Source organism: Aquarana catesbeiana, linkage group LG10 (genome assembly GCF_042186555.1).
Source record: "Aquarana catesbeiana isolate 2022-GZ linkage group LG10, ASM4218655v1, whole genome shotgun sequence".
Classification (NCBI taxonomy): Eukaryota; Metazoa; Chordata; class Amphibia; order Anura; family Ranidae; genus Aquarana; species Aquarana catesbeiana.
The window spans coordinates 110,594,467-110,615,468 of NC_133333.1; the positions used below are offsets into that span (position 1 = coordinate 110,594,467).

A 21,002-nucleotide genomic window follows, 5' to 3' on the forward strand; every position below is an offset into this window, starting at 1 on the left:
CTCTCAGTGCTATCCAAAACTGAAAAAAAATGGTTTTGCCTTTATTTATATTTTACCACCCAAACACAGTTTTTGCGACTTTGGCATATGTTAGTAAAACTTTATATATCACTAGAACTATCAGAAATGTGTAGCACAACTAGCAATAATGTAACAAGTTATAAGTGAATACATGTGAATATAAGTGCAACAATGTAACATCCAAGGTAACAACTACTGAATATCAATCCAATCAATACATCATGTCCAAAATGATAGATACAAGGAAAGAAAGTCCCACAAAAGAACAAGATAATTAAACTGGTTGAAAGTTCACTGTTCTCTTGATCTTCCATCTCTATGTTGAATAAATATAACAGTGCTCAAACGCAATCCTCCACCAGTGATAGGATTAATGTTCAGTAGTTGTAAACCTTGGATGTTACATTGTTGCACTTACAATATTCACATGTATTAACTTATACCTTGTTACATTACTGCTAGTTGCGCTACACATTTATGATTGTTTATTTATAGGTTGAAGTGAGTGAGAACACTTTAGGTGACAGCAGAAACTTTAGTATTTATTTATTTTTCACATATATATTTTGGATTGATTTTTTTTGATTTGCGCTGATTGAGGTTTTGTTTATATCTCACTGGAACTACTCTGTGTATCCAGGTGAATTAAATTTGGATTTTTTCAGGATAAACTGGTCCTTCATTTTGGTGGCAAATGTTAATGGATACATCCTTTTTTATCTATCAGATTTTTTATGTAGCAGAAAAACTGTCCCAAAATGTAATACATATTTTTAACTTTAGCTGTATATTTTTTGTCATTACCATGACCCACCACCAAAAGAGCATCCAAATAAATTCTCCGTGCTGACAGTGCACCATGGAGAGCACAAACGCTGGTGTGCATATACTGTATGTGACACCTAGGAAGAAGGTCCACTTTTGTGACACCACATACAGTTGAAAGAAAAAGTATGTGAACCCCATTGGAATTAACATTTTTGGCAAAATACTGCAGAAAACTAGTTATCTGATCCTCATTTAGGTCACAACAATAGAGAAACGCAATGTCCTTAAACTGTTAACACAAAAGGTTTGACCATTCCTCTTTACAAAGCTGCTTCAGCTCAGACACATTTGTAGGATGTCTGGTGTAACAAGCTCTCTTGAAATCACTCCACAGCATGTCTAGGGGGTTAAGGCCTGGGCTTTGACTGAGCCACTCCAAAAGGTGCATTTTCTTTTTCTGACCCTAAACCAATGCTTAGGGTCATTGTCCTGCAGAATCACTTTACTACTACTAAGCTTCAGCTGCCGGACAGCCACCCTGACAATATCCTGTAGGATATTTTGGTAAACTTTGGAATTCACTTTCCCTTCAAGGATGGCAAGTGGTCCAGACCCTGAGTCAGCAAAGCAAGCCAAAATCATGATGTTCCCTCCACCATTTTTCACTGTTGGGATGATATTTTGATGCTGGTAAGTAGTGCCCTTTTTGCTCCATACATAGTGCTGAGTATTTTTTTTTTTTTTTTTTTTTAGTGTTTTGTCATGGATACCCTGCCTGTTAAAAGACCTACTTATGGTAGACTCGTGAATAGCAATGTTTACAAGTTCCAGTGATGTCTCAAGCCTTTAGATTTTTACTCATAGGTTCTTCTTTATCTTATTGAGGATTCTGTGTTGTGCCTTGGGAATCATCTTGGCTTGGCGCCCAGTTCTGGGAAGAGTACCCACAGTAATAAAAAGTCTCCTTTTAAAGACAATTTGTCTGTCGACTGATGGATGCCTAAACACTTTCAGATTGCTTTGTATCCCTTTCCAGCCTTATGCAGATCAACTAATCTTGATCATAAGTCTTCAAAGATCTCCTTATTGTGAGGCATGGTGCATATCAACTGATGCTTCTTATGAACAGCAATTTTAAAATGTTTGAGTGTCTTTTTATCAAGTAGCTTTAAACTACACCTCCAAACTTATTTCATTCATTGGATTCCAGGTGTGTAAACTACTGACTCCAATTAGCTTTCATTGAAGTAGTCACCTGGTTCACTTACTTTCCCCCCAGCACTAGAATTGTTAAATGGATGTGTTCAAAAAAAGATTTTTGAAAAAAAAATGTTTTCTTGTTTTTGTAAATAATAGGATTTTTATTACAACTTACCTGTAAAATCCTTCTCTTGGAGTACATCATGGGACACAGAGCCTTAAGTAATTACTTAATGGGTTATGGACCACCTTCAGGTGTGGACACTGGTATACCCAATCAAGGAAGGTCACTCCCTATATAACCCCTCCTTCTTACAGGAGCATATCAGTTTTTGTAGCAAAGCAATATAGTTAAAAGAGGGAGGGACCTCTGTGTCCCATGATGTACTCCAAGTAAAGGATTTTTCAGGCAAGCTGTAATAAAAATCCTATTTTCTTTATCGTACATCATGAGACACAGAGCCTTAAGTAATTACTTAATGGGACGCCCCATAGCAATGCTACTTGAGGGGAGGGAGAGACAACCCGCCGGGTACCCTCAGACTTGAGGACTTATACTGCTGCCTGCAGCACACTGCGCCCAAAGGCGATATCCTCATACCTCCTTACATCCACCTGATAAAAGTTTTGTGAATGTTTGCACTGAAGACCAAGTTGCAGCCTTACAGATCTAAGCCATGGAGGCCTGGTGATGCACTGCCCAAGAAGCACTAACCGCCCTGGTAGAATGCGCCTTAACTTGAAAAGGGGGAATCTTACCCCCTTAAATTATAAGTTTGAATTATAACTTGCTGAATCCACTTAGCGACTGTGGATTTTGACACTGCCTGCCCTTTCTTAGGACCCTCTGACAGAAAAAAATAAGACAACAGTCTTACGAATCTGAGCAGTTGTCTTTAAATACATTCTCACTGTTCTCACCACATCAAGACAATGTAGTGACTTCTCTTCCCTAGAACATGGTTTTGGAAAAAAATTATGGCAGGACAATATCTTGGTTCAGGTGAAAACCTGAAACTACTTTTGGCAAAAAAACCTGGACGAGGGCGTAACACCACTCTGTCCTCATGAATAATCAAATATGGCTCAAGAAAGAGCAGCCAATTCCAAAACCCTCCTTGCTGAGGATCGAGCAACCAAAAATACCAGCTTCCTTGTCAGAAGGACTAAGGGAATATGCTGTATCGGTTCAAATGGCTGTTTTTGTAACACTGACAAAACTAAGTTCAAGTCCCAACGGCTTAAAGGTGATTTAACTGGCGGATTAATCCGCATCACCCCTTGCATGAAACCCCGGGACTAGGAATGCATAGCAACCGGTCTTTGAAATAAAATCGATAAGGCTGAGACTTGTCCCTTAATAGTACTCAAGGCCAACCTCATCTCTACGCCTAATTGTAGAAAGGCAAGAATTCTGCCTATGATATATCTCCGAGGGTGGCAACCCCTGGATTCACACCAGGAAACATAAGCCTTCCAGACTCTATAATATATAGTTCTGGAAGCTGGTTTCCTTGCAATAATCAAAAGTAGAGATAACTGACCCAGAAAGCCCACGTTTCTTCAGAATGTGGGTTTCAATAGCCAGGCTGTTCAATTTAACATTCGTAAAGTAGGATGGAATATCGGCCCCTGCGAGAGCATGTCTGGCCTTAGTGGAAGGGACCATGGATCCTCCACTGCCATCTTTACGATTTCTGCATACCATGACCTTCTGGGCCATGCTGGTGCTGCCAAAATTAACGGTTTTCTTTCCAGCTTGATCCTGCAAAGAAGCCAAGGCAGCAATTGAATAGGCCACAGCCGTGGCATTGTCGGATTGGATCCTGACAGGACAATCCCTTAACCTGGAAGTCCAGGCTTTCAGAGCCAGACGCACTGCCCGAATCTGTAGGATGTTGATGGGCAAGGCTCTTTCGGTTCTTTAACACTGTCCTTGGACAGTTGTCTTCTCTAGTACTGCTCCCCAGCCTGAAAGGCTGGCATCTGTCATTACCACTTTCAAGAGAACTGGTCTGAAGGATTTTCCTTTTAGCAGATTCTTTAGTAACCACCAATTGAGGCTTTGGGACACCATTGGGGGCAGCCGCATTGGCAAGTCCAAAGCTTGGATCGTTTTGTTCCAAACAGATAGAATACTGTTTTGCAACAGTCTAGAATGGAACTGGGCATAGGGAACTGCTTCTGATGAAGCCACCATTTTTCCTAACAACCTCACGCAAAGGCAAATGGAGAGATCTCCTTTGACCTGACCCTCCACACCAACTCTATTATGGAGTTGTCTTTTGCCTGGGGCAAGAACACCCTTTTTCTAGGCTGTATCTATGATTAGACCCAAATACTCCAGCTTTTTTAGCGGTTTTAAGGGAGACTTCTCTAGGTTGAGAATGCAACTCAGACTTTTCCAGGCAGCTGGTTGTAATGCGTACACTTTACTCCGAACACCGATTGGTCTATTAGCAATAGATCGTCTAGGTATGGCAAGACTGTTTATGCCCTGTGCCTTTAACCTGGCTAGAGGTGGGGCTAGCACTTTTGTGAACACTCGGGGTGCTATAGCTGGCCCGAAGGGCAAGGCTAAAAACTGAAATGCTGTTGTTCTACTTCGAACCGCAGAAACCTTTGGTGAGCGGGAAATATATGGACATGCAGATATGCTTCCCTGATGCCGATAGACGCCAGAAGTTCTCCTTCTTATACGATAGAAACTACTGACCTGATCAACTCCATAGAAAGGAGCGGATCTTCTGGAACTGATTTAGATTCTTTTAGAAGAATTGATTGATTCCATATAAATTGTTTGTTCGCTTTAATTGATTATTAGTGAACTATATATACTACTACATTTATGATCATTAGATAGGCATGATTTTCTGAGGAAGGGCGCGATCTACAATAGCCCGAAAACATTTATATCATGTATGCCTGATTTTAAGGATATCGTGTTGATGTCTTTTTGATGATTTTTTTCTAATAAAGATATTTTGTGCAGCAATCCCATCTGAATTTTCTCTATATCGAAGCCCGTGGGAAGGCTTGATTGCTAAGCACAATCTACTGTGACCGACGTGCACCTCACCCCTTGCACTTTTTTTTATAGATATATATCTATATATCTATATACATTTTATTTTTATTTTTTTAGGGTTACAACCACTTTAAGATCATCATGATGACATGACTGTATTTGAATAAATGCATACCGTAAATAAAGACATCCCCTGAAAAATAAGCCCTAGTGTGTTTTTTGTAGCCAAAATTAATAACTAAGAAAACAAATGCAGTCATCACATCCAAGGACTGGTATGCAGCAATATATTAGTTTCGTTTTTGGAGCTGCATATTCTTCCAAGCCTCACTTTGTGTACGAGAGATGCAATATATACATTTTCAATGCTGCGAAGTGTGTAATGAGCACCAGAGTGGAGGTAGCCCAAGAGTCCATAAAGTTGATGAATACTAGAATGACATGATCCACTTAAAAAATAAATAAAGTGCAAGGTTTGATAAACACTCACTGTTAATTTTCTGCAAAAGGTACTCCATCAGCCACGTCATGGGCAAAGCTAACAGGGCCAAAATGAAGACTACATTGAAGTTGAGAAAGCCATTGATGAAATAGAATGGCCAGGGTTCTGTTCCTGAAATAAAACAAACCAAATATCAATAAAATATCAACATATTTATTCTTGCACAAATGTGACTACAATACAGCTACGCTATACTGCTGCAGTGGAGGTTCCGCACATGGCTCTATGGCTGGGTTACACAGCTAGCTGAACAGAACTTATGTATTTTACTGTGCACTTTAAAACTGTACTCTGGACAGCAGCTTTAAGAAATTGGACACTTTCAAATGTTTTTTTTTATTCTTTAACCACCTCCAGACCAGGTGAATTCTGACATTTTTCTCATACATGTAATATCAGCATTTTTTTGCTAGAAAATTTTTTGGGAACCCCCAAACATTATATATATTTTAAGCAGAAAACACACATGAATTGTACTGCACACGAACACAATATAATACCCAATTTTTGGGTGAAACATAATAACGATGTTACGTAGAGTAAATAGTTACCCAACATGTGGCACTTTAAAATTGTGTACGCCTGTGGAACCACACCAAACTACGGAACCTAAAAATCTCCATAGTCCATGCTTTAAAAGCCTTTACAGGTTACTAGTTTAGTGTTACACAGGAGGTCTGGGGCTAGAATTATAGCTCTTGCCCTGACGTTTGCGGCGATACCTCACAAGTGGTACGATCACTAATTTCACATGCTTGTGGGACCTGTGTGTGTTTGCATTTGCACATCAGCATGGGGGAATGGGGACACTTTAAATACATTTTTTTAAATATTTATTTTCTTTTTTCACATTTTACCTTTTAATTTTTTTTTTTTATGGAATTTCACAGCATCCCTTGTGATCGAATGACAGGTCACCTTTACGGAGAGATCTGGAATTTTTTAGACTCTCTCCTCTGGCCTCCAAAGCATCTGAAAAAACAAGATTGGAAAAGAGGAAATCCTCGTCTTCCCCGTCACTTTGCCTTTCTTAAATCACAGGGGGAGGTGGGTATAGACGTACCTTCCTCCCCTTCCAGTGCTTCACCAATTCGAGCAGCAGCAGTACCAGGCTCCCTTATTGCTCGGGAGTGCCCAGTAATGGCAACAGACAGAGGGCAGACCCCCTTCTGCCTCCTGTAAAAGTGATTCAGCAGCTGTATAAATGCTGGATCATTATTACTTTTTAGGAAATTGCCGGCAGTAAAAAATTATATCTTGTTCATCGATGTAGCAGCAGAGACCTGTGAAGTGCAGTAACCTGTGAAGTGCCATGACACATGCCTCATGTTTAAAAGATGAGTTGACATTTTAGAAAAATGTGCATTTATTATTTTTTTCTAATCAGCAGATCTCGGGTGCAATGTCCAGCTCCTGCAGACTCTCAGCATAGCTATCGACCTGTACCTCCTATGGGCAGGCGATTACCTGCACACAGGAAGAATCAATGAACTGCAAGGACACTCACCAGTGCCCTCACAGTTCAATGAAAACTACAAGCTATTAGTAGCAATGGCTGATGGTACCGCAGGAAACTTCAGCGCAGTTTCAAAGATGCACATCAGTGCGATTTGCACTGCCAATTTAATTGCGGCTTGCGACTTAATTTAACAGAAGTTGCAATAAAATTGGTAAAAAGTAATGCAGGAATCTTTTTCATAATCGCTGCGACATGAGTCGTGTTGATATGAAATGTTCCATTGCCAGCAATAGGGTGCAACTTGTCATGAGATTTGGAACTGTCAAATTGCATGACAAGGTTGATTTCAAGAGTACTGGCTAAGCGGCTCCTAAGATGTCTCCAGCCATGCACCACACAAGGTTTACATTATTCACAATAAAAAACACAAGAAATACAGGTTTTCTTGTGGTCTCAAAATGACTAAACTTGTAGGATTTAAACCAAATTTAAAGACTATTGTTAGAGTAATTGCTATGCAATGGACAGCTCATATTTAATTCAAATACAAACTAGAGCTAACAAAATGTTCTGCATGATTTTCTTGTAACAAATGATTAAACACTTGATGTGAAATGGAACATGTCAAGTGTACTTGTTTGAGCTAGACAGCAAGCAGCAAATGCAAGTGTAAGAGTGGAACTATATTACATTGCATTTAAACGCCTGCAGGTTTTCATTAACTTCACAGACTCCTGTTTGGTGCCCAAGGGCTCTCAACCATCACTTGAAATCCTCAGAGACAGTAAGGGATGATCTAAATTCACCATTCTTCACTCCAAACAGATTTGGAATCATGACTCCACTTTAGGCTGTGGCTGTTTTGTACTACAGACATGACAGGAAAAGGTGCTACTGACATGCAACTTTAAAAAGACATCTTATACACCTTGGACAAACTGCCATCAATCCTATGAGCTTTTGATGATTACATCCATCAAGAAATGGTAAAGAACACTTTCAGTCAGATGGGCATGTCCAATTTAGAACATACTTCTAAGGCCACTTTCACACGTAGGGTCCCATCAGTTCCGCCTGTCAGTTTTTTCAGGCAGACCTGATCGGATGACATATTCAACCTTATAATCCTATGGACCGTTAGGTGTAAATTGACTTGTATCTGTTTATACCCGCCTACCTCTGGTCTGATACCGTTTGCTTAAAAAAAACAAAAAACAAAAAAAAACAGAAGGGGATCTGTTTTTCTCTGTCTTGGTGAATTGAATTGGAGGGCAGTCTGGTGTAATGGACAGCAGAGTCTGTTTATACCTGGCTGCCCAGAGCAGAGCAGGCTCAGTCTATGTCCAATCTGCATAAACTGAGCAGACAAGGACGTTTCATCCGCCCGCTCTGCTCTGAACAGCAGGGGATAAGTGGACTGTTCCACTGCTGATAAAAATGGAGTACACCCCCTGTGAAAGGGGCCTAACGTGGACCAAAAGACAATAGTTTCTCTATTTTTTCCCCTATCCTAACTTAGGGGATTTCCCCTCTATTTTTAATATTAATATGATACAGGATTTAAATAGTGCCAACAGTTTGTGCAGCGCATTACAAAATGGAGGTAGACAGTACAGTTATAACACAATTCAAATATAAGAGGCATGAGATAGCTCTGCTCAATAGAGCTTTTGTATTAGGGTAATCACTGTCATGGGTATAAAAAAAAAAAAAAAATGCGAAGGCAAATTTAAAAAAGTATCGTATGCCAATTAAAGAAATAGAGGAAAAGTCTTCCATAGACCCTACTGATTCACAGAAGATGCTCTATTGAACAAAATGTATGTCAAGCAAGGCAAGGAATAGAGGTGGGTGTTTGACAGATGTGTTTCCGATATGCCTGTGTAACTAATCTGCTGTAAGTAGATCTGATATTAAAGTCTTGTGCTTTTTATCGAATGTTGCGCAATTAGTTTGTTTCCTTTTCTTTCTGGCTTATTGTATGATCGGGTCTGAGGCTCCTATGAGACCGTATATGCTTCACTGGCGTCCCTTAATAGGCTGAACAGTAAAGCTGGCTCATACTCGAAGTGAGGGGCGATTACTCACTAATGCGTATATAGGCCTTGAAAGGTCGTATTTTCTGTTAAGATTTGCTTTGTCTATCCTCTGGGGGAGGATGAGGTGGTACACCTGTTGATAATTGGAAGGACACTACCCTTTTTTCACTTGGACACTTATATTATTACTGTATATCGCAATTTTTTGGATCATGTGGTGGACTTTATAAAATAAATAACACATCGAGGAAGTCTATATTATACTATATCACAATTGTGACAGCGCAACACTTTCTTTATTCAATGGTGTAGCATGCCTGTACAATGTTTGTCAGCAAAGCCAGTTGTAGTCTTCACTAGGGGTCCATGTGACAGAATGATGCAGAATCACATTTTGGAGGAGGGGGGGGGGGGGGGAGTGGTCGTCCCATAACAGGAAGCGCCTTAACAAAGAGCTTAATGGCAGTTATCACTAGGTATTTTTTTGCAAGCTACAAATTAAACAAAAAAAAAAGACTGAAGACAATTTGAGATTACATATAGAGTACATATTGAGAATATTAGAAAATGTGGAGATTGGACTAGATCTACTTTAAGTAGGTGGCAAAAGGGACTTCCGGCCGGATGTGATTGAGGCAGCATACCTCCCTCCACAGCTCCGCTACTCCTGATCAATCTCAGTGACTTTGCAGTGTCTATCCCGGTCTAAAATCTTACCACCAGACAGGAGAGGGTGTACGGAATCCGGCAATGCCTTCATCAGCATCAAAGAAGTCTGTTAAGGCGCTCTCGGATCAGCGACAGACCCGCGCCATCAAGGACAAGGCTCCAGGCCCCGCCCCCGCCATCTTGTCTTACCCACCGAAAGAACAACGTGCCAAGACAGCGGCCGCTAAGATGGCACAGACTAAGGATGTGGAAGGGGTTAATACAGTTCCTGACCAGGCTCCTGCAGTAGACACTGAGGCAATAACACAGCCGATCTTGGAAGCCATCAGTGCTAGCAAAGCAGAACTTATGGGCCGCATAGATCACCTGTCATCTGAATGTAATCTGATCAGGCACGATTTAGATAAGATCAGGGGCCGCCTGACTACAGTGGAAACACGGGTCTCTGACATAGAGGACACCTCTCAGGACCATGGAGCTCAGCTAGCCGAACTCAGGGATCAAGTTAGGTCACTGCAACACAAAGCTATAGATGCAGAGGACCGCCAGAGAAGAAACAACATCCGGGTGGTCAGGCTCTCGGAGGGGGCTGAAGGAGATAGGCCCGCTCAGTTTGCTTTACATTTTTTCAAGCAGATGCTGTCCATGCATGATATGCCTCCTACCTATGTGGTCGAGAGGGCTCACAGGGTCCCTACTGGCAGTAGACCTCCGGGTGCCTTTTCTCGGCCATTCCTGGTCCGATATTTGAACTTTCGCGACCGAGGCATGATCCTGACTCAGGCCAGGAAACAACAAGAGCTACGGCATGAAAATACAAGGATAATGCTATTTTAAGATTTCTCGGCTGCTACACAACAAAAATGACAATCGTTCAATGAGGTCCGAAGGCACCTGAGGGAGAAGGAGGTCAAGTACAGTATGCTGTATCCCAGCAAACTCAGAATTCAACACAAAGGATCGGTGAAATTCTTTGAGCACCCGGAAGACGCCTGTGAATGGCTGGATAAAGAATTCTAATGCCCTACTCTCAACGTTCTGCCCTGCAAACAAAGCTGGTATGTTTTATTGTATGATTCTCTCCTACCCTGCCTATAATCATCAAGTTTCAAGGTTAACTGTCAGTCCTGCAGTCAGGAATGTTTTGGGGAGTCTGTTACTCCTACCCCTGAAGGGTTAAGATTGAAGGGCTGATCTCTCCTCATACCAAGTATTGTTCCTTGAGGGAGACTGAAGGATAGTGGAGTGTCTGGGAGTTTGGATGCCACACATGATCCGGTATCCTCCTCCTATTTGTCATCCTGACTGACCTCCACAGAATCGGATTTGAAAGTACAGGCTCTTAACTATATGAGGTGAAGGCCCCTTCCTCCTATATTGCAGGGTCATTTTTATATATCTCCTTTCTCTTTTTCTGTTTGCACCTCTTCTGAGGAAGACATATATGCAACTACTTTCCGTAGCCATATCCAGCTCCATCACCCCTCATTGGAGCATATGGAGGAAACATGGAACTATTAAAAGAACTGCCGAACTTTTGATTGCTGCGGCGGGAATTCGCCACAATTTTTTTGTATTTTTGTTTAGGGATAAAGCTATAGGCCGGACTGGGTTTGTTAGTTTCTGGCATAAAAGCAAGGGTGGGTTGTTCTAGAGCCACAGCTCGACTTGGGGTTTCATGTTTCAAATATGTTTTCCTAACAGACCTGATATGTATTATTTCAGGGGTTCACTCCCCTTCACAGATGATATTCTGGTTCATGTTTGACAATACAAATTGTAATGGCGGATGATATTAAGATTGTTTCTTGGAATATTCGTGGCCTTAATCACAAACTCAAGAGGGCCTCGTTATTCCAAAATCTCAAACAGACCCAACCACATATCATTTTCTTGCAAGAGACACACCTAGATGGCAGCAGGATCCTTTCTTTGCGTAAATCATGGATCCAAAAAGCTGTTCATTCAACATACTCCACTTTTGCTAGAGGAGTCTCGGTCCTTATTAGTAGAACCATACCATGTACAATTCATCAGGTGTTTTCTGACCCAGGAGGCAGATATGTGGCGGTAGTCATAGACATGTCATAAAACTATCGTGATGGTGAATATTTATGTGCCTCCCCCCTTTCAGGTCAAGATGTTTTATGATCTCTTGGCCAAAATAGCCCCTTATGCTCATCTCCCTATGGTTCTAATGGGGGATTTCAATGCTGTTCTTGATGCAGCGTTGGACACTTCCAATCCAGCCAGGGGGGGCTCCACTGATCTGAATGGATGGAAGTCGGTGGCGGATCTTAAGGAGCTGTGGCGCTGGAAGCACCCATCTGACAGATGCTTTTCGCATGTGTCAACGGCCCACAGGTCCTCTGCAAGGATTGATCTGGCCTTCGGGAATTCTCTCTTGCTGCCTTACGGGAAAGATGTGGCATATTTGACTGGAGGCCTGACTGACCATAACCCCCTAGGTGGCGACTCTTACCCGGATGGCTAAAAAATGAATCAGTTTCGGCTCAGCTAAAAGAAGCCATACAGTTATATTGGTCCTCCAATGCCGATACTGCGGACCCCCATATTGTTTGGGATGCCTTTAAGGCAGTGACACGAGGGGAATACATCTCAGCTATCAAAACAGCACGGAAACAGGATAGTGAGGATACTGAACTTTTGCAGCAGAGGGAACGGGAGTATGCAAGGGCTCATGCGGAGTCCCCTACGGGGGAATCGTATGACTCTTTTCTAGAGGCGAGACGTTCTTTATCAATACATTTTACGGGTCAGGCTTGCGCAGACATGGTGAAAAGGGCTCAGGCAGTTTTTGCGGAGGGGGATAAAAACGGGAAACTCCTGGCCATGCTGGTTGCTGATTACCATCCGCTTACCAACATTCCGGTAATTAGAGACCAGGGGCGAAGATTAATTAGTGAACCCGGGGGTATTATGCAAGAGTTTGTCAGGTTCTATTCTTCTCTTTACTCCCCAATTACATCCTATGACCACACAGACGTGGACTCCATTTTAGATGACCTACCAATACCAAAACTCTCAGAAAATGACATGATTAGTTTTGAGGCTGAAATTACAACCAAGGAAATTGAGAAAGCGATCGTTGCATTCCCCCAGAATAAAGCCCCTGGATCAGATGGCTTCCCTGCCGACTTCTATAAGGCTAATGTTGAAGTACTGACTCCTAGAATTAACCTGCTATTGGAATATTGTCACGAGCGTGACACCTTGCCTGACTCTATGCTGGAGGCTTATATGGTCCTTTTATTAAAACCAGGGAAGGACCACAGGAGTGTGCTTCGTACCGGCCCATAGCTTTGCTAAACACGGACTTAAAAATTTTGACAAAGATACTGGCCCTCTGGTTGGCTGCAGTACTCTGCTCTATTTTCAATATAGATCAAACAGGCTTCATGCTGGGGAAGTCGACTGACACAAATCTAAGAAGAATCTTCACCCACTTACAAATTCAGTCAAGGTCTGTCAGCACTAGAGTAGTGGTCTCTATAGACTTTGAAAAGGCCTTTGATTCTGTAGACTGGAGGTTTATGTTTAAGGTCTTGGAGATTATGGGGTTTGGCCCTCGGTTCAGAAAATGGGTGGCCATGCTATACAGACATCCGAAAGTGGCGGTCTGACAGGGACCCTCCATCTCGGATTTCTTTGGGGTGGGTAGGGGAACACGACAGGGTTGCCCGCTATCCCCTTTTTTATTTGCTCTTACCCTGGAGCCTCTGGCGGTAGCACTTAGGTCATCTAAAGATATACGATCCATACAGGTGGGAATGATAGATGAGTCTCTGGCGCTATACGCAGACGATATGCTACTCTTCCTTGATGACCCGGAAAACTCCTTAAGGGCAGCATTAGGAATTATTGAACACTTTGCCACCTTTTCAGGGTTAAAAGTAAATTGGGGTAAGTCTTCCATTTTGCCAAGAGATACAGAGACCAAGGCGAGGGCGGATCCCAATCTTCCACTCCAGTGGGTCTCGTCCATGAAATACTTGGGAGTACAAATTACAGCGAATGTCCAGGATTATATGTCCCTTAATTTGCTGCCATTAATAACATTATTAAAGCAAAATGTCCAAACTTAGGTTAAACTCCCGTTATGCCTCATAGGTCGCATAAGTTTGTTAAAAATGAAATTTCTCCCTGTCATTTTATACTTATTGAGACATGCACCTGTTTGGATTCCGAGATCATACTTTCAGAAGCTGGATAGCATCATCTCATCTTTTCTATGGGCACCTAGGTCTCCAAGAATAGGTCTTAAGGAACTGCAGGAACCTGGGGATCAAGGGGGCTTGGCTTTGCCTGACTGGCATAAATATTATATAGCGGGACAAATGGTCTTTGCTTGTAGATGGTTGATGGCTGAGGATGGGGATGCAGATACAGTATTGGAGGCTGCCCACCTGGGGTCATGAGACACTCTTCGGTTTGCGTTGTTTAGGGGCCTCAGATCAGAATTGCCTTTGACATCAACAATGAAAGCCACTATTAAGGCATGGACGACAGCAGTGAAATTGGCATGCCCTAGCTAAAAGGGGGTGTCCCCTTCAACTCCCATTTGGATGAACCCGGCCTTACCACAGTTTTACAACCTACCAGACCCCATGATCTGGGCGGTGAAAGGCATTAAAACGTTAGGGGATATAACATCTTATGGTGAGCTATTAACCTTCTCCTAATTACAATCGAGACATGACCTTCCTAATTCGTATCTGTTCAGGTTTCTACAGGTTCGACGTGCCTTTCAGGTACAGTTTCGAGAGGCGGGGATGGAGTCTCTGCCCTCGCCTCTTGAAACGTTATTGGCGGACGGGGACTTGGCCAAGCCTCTCTCGATAACTTATAAAGAGTTTTTTAAGGTAACCCCACTGGCGATCACTAGATGCAGAGAGAAATGGGAGTCGGAGGTTTCAGATATGCAGGGGGAGGATTGGGATGACCTATGGACCCAACCGTTCAAACATCTGGTGTCTGGAAGGGATAGGCTGATCCAGTTCACATTTTTGCATAGAAGCTATTATATCCCAGCTAGACTGAACAAGATCTTCCCCACAGCCTCGGCAGAGTGTTGGAGATGTTCTCACTCACCTGCGGATGCTGACCACATTTTTTGGCACTGCCCTCATATTCAAAGATTTGGGGATGTCATCACGTCTTGTATTCATGAATTAATATCAGTACCGATACCAATGACTGTCAGGGCTTGTCTGCTGGGTCTGGTGGATGAGGTAGTACCAACACGTGCCATGCGAACAATATTGAATATACTAGTTTTCTATGGTAGGAAGGCTATTTTGCTGGCCTGGAAAAAGTCAGTGGCACCGAGTATCTCCTCCTGGAAGGGCCTAGTAAACTCCATGTTACTTTATTACAAAGCTACGTATGAGGCTAGAGGCTGTATGAAAAAATTTGATAAAGTATGGTACTCGTGGTTTAATTCTAGTGCCACAGTAGGATAGTGGAAATGGAATACTGACTAATGATGATGTAATTAGCTGAATAAGTCTTTTGGAGGTCTCATATTATAAGGTATACTTATAGAAGAACTACTGTTGAGACCATTGTTATATGATCAACTACATGGGTCCTAGCTCTAGCATCTTGATGGAAAACGAAGGATCCTTTCTATTGTCGAGCTGTGGTTCGTGGGTGGAGGGAGGAGGGGGGAATTGGGAGGAAGGGTGGGGGGGGGGTTTAGACAGTTGGTCTTTGTTAGTTAGATGATATAGGTCATGTTGACCTATTGTGGACAGTGTCCAATTGACACGTCCAATGTTGTATGCTATGCCTTAAAAACCAATAAACAGAATTTTCAACAAAAAAAAAGTAGGTGGCAAAAGCAAAACCCTTTCCAGGGGCAATGAGGTAGAAAACAGGTGACACTACTAGATAATCTTTCAATATGTGAAGATAAATTATCCATTTTCAAATCTTAAACAAAAGATGAATTGCCAAACACGCAATATGTCCCATGATAGGGTTGCTTTCATTAAAACCTGAGTACTGTGATATGTGTTGAAGTGTGAGTGACAGAGTACGTCAAACATACACAATTTATTTTACACTTAACATTCCAACAGTAAACAAACACTTTTACGTGAGTGCTCTGCTGATAAACCTGTCATTTCTTTGTGGTGAATCACCGATCCCATTTAAATTATGGAACTCTTAATGGGACCGGCAAAAGTAACAGGCTTTAACTTCAAAAGAAAAGAGTATTTATATTAATGTTGAAGAAATAAAAAGTAAATGAGATAACTTATGACTGCAAAAGTGAACCCAGTAACTTCATAATAAACAGAAATATGTCACTTCCTTAGAGAAAATTTTGTTCAGTTGCCAGGTAGCAATCGTAGGAATGCTTCAAATCCTAATAATGAAAAACATTTGTCCCAAAGAAAATCTATGAGGAGTCTAATAGATGATGGCACTGTCTGACCCAACAGCGGCGTACTAGTCCCTTGGAAGTCACATCACTGAGTAATTCTGTACAGGTGCTTCAGTGCTCTGGAAATATTACACAGATGGTAAGTCAGACTGGTCAAAGACAGCCCAATAAAAACAAGTGACGTAATAGAATGGTAAGGCTGTACACAGGTGTTCTTCCCATGACTGCACGTCCTAGTGGTTTGGAAGTGGTTTGAGAATGGCCACTAATTAAATATATCTATCATTCCTCATATAATGGTAGCCTGTGCATATATAGGTAAAAAATTTAGGTTTGGTCTCCATAGGCAGATTTACCCTCACTTCCTGTTACTTTCTGTTGTCTCCAGGACAGGAAGTAAATGGAAATCTCACCAATGGCACAAAGCAAGTAAAAAATAAACGACTCCATGCTAAACGACAAAAAAATAATTTGGACTATACATATACTTTAACCTCTTCTGAAATGCCCCACGCAGATATAATGCAGCAGGGCAGCCCTCCTACGTGAAATCGTACCCGTATGTGATTTCATGCACTGGGTCTGGGGCACACGCCGCCAGCGACCTGATGTTCACCGGCACCCCACGATCGTTCTCAGAAGAGGCAGAACGGCGGTCTGCCTATATAAACAAGGCAGACCGCCGTTCTGTGAGAGGAAGATGGAGATCTTGTGTTTCTGCTAAGTAGGAACACATATCTCTGTCTTCCCCCAATTAAACCATCCACCGCACTATTAGAAAGCATTCCCAGGAAATACATTTAACCCCTTGATCGCCACTGTTAACCCTTTCCCTGCCAGTGTCATTAGTAAAGTAACAGTGCTTTTTTTTTTTAGCATTGATCACTGTATTGTGTCAAGACAATATAACTTTTGTGCAAACCAATCAATATACGCTTATAGGGATTTTTTTTTTTTTACCAAAAACATGTAGGAGAATATATATTGGCCTAAACTGATGAATAAATTAGATTTTTTACATTTTTTTATTGTATATGTTTTATAGCATAAAGTAAAAAATATTAATTTTTTTCAAAATTGTCTGTCTTTTTTTGTTTATAGTGCAAAAAATAAAAGCAGCAGAGGTGATCAAATACCACCAATAGAAAGCTCTATTTGTAAGAAAAAAGGGACATCAATTTTATTTGGGTACAGCATCACATGACCGCACAATTGTCAGTTAAATTATTGTACTGCCATATTGCAAAAAATGGCCTGGTCATAAAGGTGAGGTAACCCTTCCGGGGCTGAAGTGGTTAAAGTGGAATTTCACTCTCCCAATCAAGCAGTGTTGTCAACCGTCAGTATTTTTACTGGCAGCCAGTAAAAAACGGGCTGCTGCACACTGCTGTCAGTGTCACTGTGAGAGTCAATTTTATGTGTGTGTGCGCCCATTCTAATTTCTTGCCCTCCTGAGTCCTGTCCCTGAGCTACTTACTTACTATATGGAAAATAAAATAAGAAATATGTTTTTTTGCCTTATCTACTTTAAATCATATTTCTAATTGCATATTGTATTTGTTTGTAGCCTAAATACTCTCATTTGCACTTAAAACTGTAATTTTGCAACTTTTGGAAATGTCAGTAAAAACTTGGCCGTGCCAGTAAATTTGGGGTGTTTTTTAATGGTAGGTTTAATTTAACAGTAAGACAGAATAAAAAAAATAAAAAAAAACAGAAAAACATTTCAAAAAAGTTATAAATTTATTTGCATTTTAATGAGTGAAATATGTATTTGACCCCTTCGCAAAACATGACTTAGTACTTTTGGTGGCAAAACCCTTGTTGGCAATCACAGAGGTCAGACGTTTCTTGTAGTTGGCCACCAGGTTTGCACACATCTCAGGAGAGATTTTGTCCTACTCCTCTTTGCAGATCCTCTCCAAGTCATTAAGTTTTCAAGGCTGTTTGGCAACTCGAACCTTCAGCTCCCTGCACATATTTGCTATGGATTAAGGTCTGGAGACTGGATAGGCCACTCCAGGACCTTAATATGCTTCTTCTTGAGCCACTCCTTTGTTGCCTTGGCAGTGTGTTTTGGGTCATTGTCATGCTGGAATACCCATCCACCACCCATTTGTAATGCACTGGCTGAGGGAAGGAGGTTCTTACCCAAGATTTGACAGTACATGGCCCTGTCCATCGTCCCTTTGATGCAGTGAAGTTGTCCTGTCCCCTTAGCAGAAAAACATCCCCAAAACATAATGTTTCCACCTCCATGTTTGATGATGGGGATGGTGTTCTTGGGGTCATAGGCAGCATTCCTCCTCCAAACACGGCAACTTGAGTTGATGCCAAAGAGCTTGATTTTGGTCTCATCTGACCACAACACTTTTACCCAGTTCACTTCTGAATCATTTAGATGTTCATTAGCAAACTTCAGATGGGCCTGCACATATGCTTTCTTGAGCAGGGGGACCTTGCCGGCACTGCAGGATTTCATTCCTTCACAGCGTAGTGTGTTACCAATTGTTTTCTTGGTGACTATGGTCCCAGCTGCCTTGAGATCATTGACAAGATTGTCCTGTGTAGTTCTGGGCTGAATCCTCACCGTTCTCATGATCATTGAAACTCCGTGAGGTGAGATCTTGCATAGAGCCCCAGACCAAGGGAGATCGACAGTAATTCTGTGTTTTTTCCATTTGTGAATATTCACACCAACTGTTGTCACCCTCTCATCAAGCTGCCTAGCGATGGTCTTTTAGTGCATTTCAACCTTGTGTAGGTCTGTAATCTTGTCCCTGACATCCTTGGACAGCTCTTTGGTCTTGGCCATGGTGAAGAGATTGGAATCTGATTGATTAATTGGTTGGGTGGACAGGTGTCCTTTATACAGTTACCAAGCTGAGATTAGGATCACTCCCTTTAAGAGAGTGCTCCTAATTTCAGCTCGCTATCTGTATAGAAGACACCTGGGAGCCAGAAATCTTGCTGATTAATATGGGATCAAATACTTATTTCAATCATTACCACTTGCCGCCTGCCCGTCATATGACGTTGCAGACTTTAAGAGTTGATATCTGAATGATGCCTGCAGCTACCATCATCATTAAGATATCTTCTTTTAGAGCCGGCGATTCCCTGCACCATAAGAACAATCATAGGGGTTGTTTAGCCGCTTGATCGTTCTTGGGGACAGCGAGAGGGGACATCTCCCCCTCACCCCCGCCCTCTGGTGCTTCTACTGACTCACCCGTGCGATCGGTGAACCGGAAAAGGGACCCGCTAGCGCCGGATGTTGATCATAGAGATTTCTGGTGGGCCAGATGTTATGACGTCAACCCCGGCCTCGGCTGGAAAGCCAAAATCTTCTCTTTTTTTTTTTTTTTTTTTTTTACAAAGGGTGTTTACATTCCTTGTAATAGGAATAAAAGTGATTAAAAAAGAATAAATGTAAAAAAGAAAGCATCAAACTAGAAAAATTAAAGTAAAATTAACAATAAAAAAAAATAAAAATTTAAGAGCCCCTGATCCCGCTTGCAGAAACGAACGCATATGTAAGTCGCACCCATATATGTAAACGGCTTTACACACATGTGAGCTATCACCGCGAACGTTAGAGCAATAATTCTGGCACTAGACCTCCTCTGTAACTCAAAACATGTAACCTGTAAAAAACCTTAAAGCGACGCCTATTGGGATTTTCAAATACCGAAGTTTGGCGCCATCACACAAGCGTTTGCAATTTTGAAGCATGACATGTTGGGTATCTATTTACTCAGCGTAACATCCTCTTTCACATTATACAAAAAAATTTAGCTAACTTTACTGTTTTTTTTTACATGCATGAAACATGTTTTTCTTCCAAAAAATACGCATTTGGAAAATTGCTGCGCAAATACTGTGTGAGGTAAAAAGCTGCAGCGACTGCCATTTTATTCTTTAGGGTCTCTGCTAAAAAAAAACATATATAATGTTTGGGGGTTCTGTGTAATTTTCTAGCAAACAAATTATTTACATGTAGGAGAGAAAAGACAGAATTGGCCTGGGTAAAGTAGTTAAAATGCAAATCAATTTATAACTTTTTAGAAATGCAGTTTTTCTGGATATTTTTGTTGTTATTCTGTCTCTCACTGTTAAAATAAACCTACCATTAAAATTATAGACTGATCATTTCTTTGTCAGTGTGCAAATGTACAAAATCAGCAGGGGATTCAAGTACTTTTTTCCCCAGGTGTGCTTGCGCGCAGGCACGGGAGCGGATATGATCTGACCTGCTCCGTTCGACACCGGACTTTCCCTGCTTTAAACAGCGATTGGGGCACCAGGAACACCACTTGCAGCTCACGGACTGCATCATGCAATGGAGGGTAGCGGGATCTGCCAAAAAGAAGCCTCCTCTACCCACCTATTTGTTCTATTCAGGGAACTCTTCTACGGCGGCACATCAGTCTCCCTCATCTAAGATGGCGCCGGACCGGAGGACAGACATGTGCAGCCCAGCATGCAACCAAGTCGCAATGTGGCTCGGCTTCCCCCCCACAAGCAGCTATCTCACCACACAATACAGTGACCTCACAAGTCGGCCGTGCTCCGGATCCCTTCTCCCAGTCACAGGAAGACATGCTCCAGCCACAGAGGGGGAGTCCCCACAGTTCTCTCCCTCCTCAGCATATCAGGGGGAGGGCTTGGACTATGCTGATTCCCCAGCTTCATCCATGGACAGGAATATGGCTGAAATGGCAGAGATAGCTTTGAGCCAGAATAGTTTGGGGAGTGAATAACCCCCCCACCTCCATACTCTGGGGACTCTGTTCTGTTGGCTCGCTTTACAGCACTACTCCTGGCAGGAGTTATCAAAAGCATGCCTGTCTACCACTGCTGAAATGAAGCATGATTTCCACAGCACTGGTGAACGGTTAGAA

At 42.0% G+C, this 21,002-nt stretch overlaps 1 protein-coding gene across 5 annotated transcripts in view; it reads right to left on the reverse strand.

Annotated features, from left to right (window-relative positions):
* The window catches only part of ALG9 (ALG9 alpha-1,2-mannosyltransferase), a 361,563-nt gene that overhangs the window by 234,490 nt on the left and 106,071 nt on the right, over window positions 1-21,002 (reverse strand). For all 5 annotated transcript variants that reach the window (XM_073602427.1, XM_073602429.1, XM_073602426.1 and 2 more), the window contains exon 9: window positions 5,508-5,630. In XM_073602427.1, the coding sequence (XP_073458528.1) occupies window positions 5,508-5,630 (123 nt within the window). The remainder of the gene's footprint in view (window positions 1-5,507; window positions 5,631-21,002) is intronic.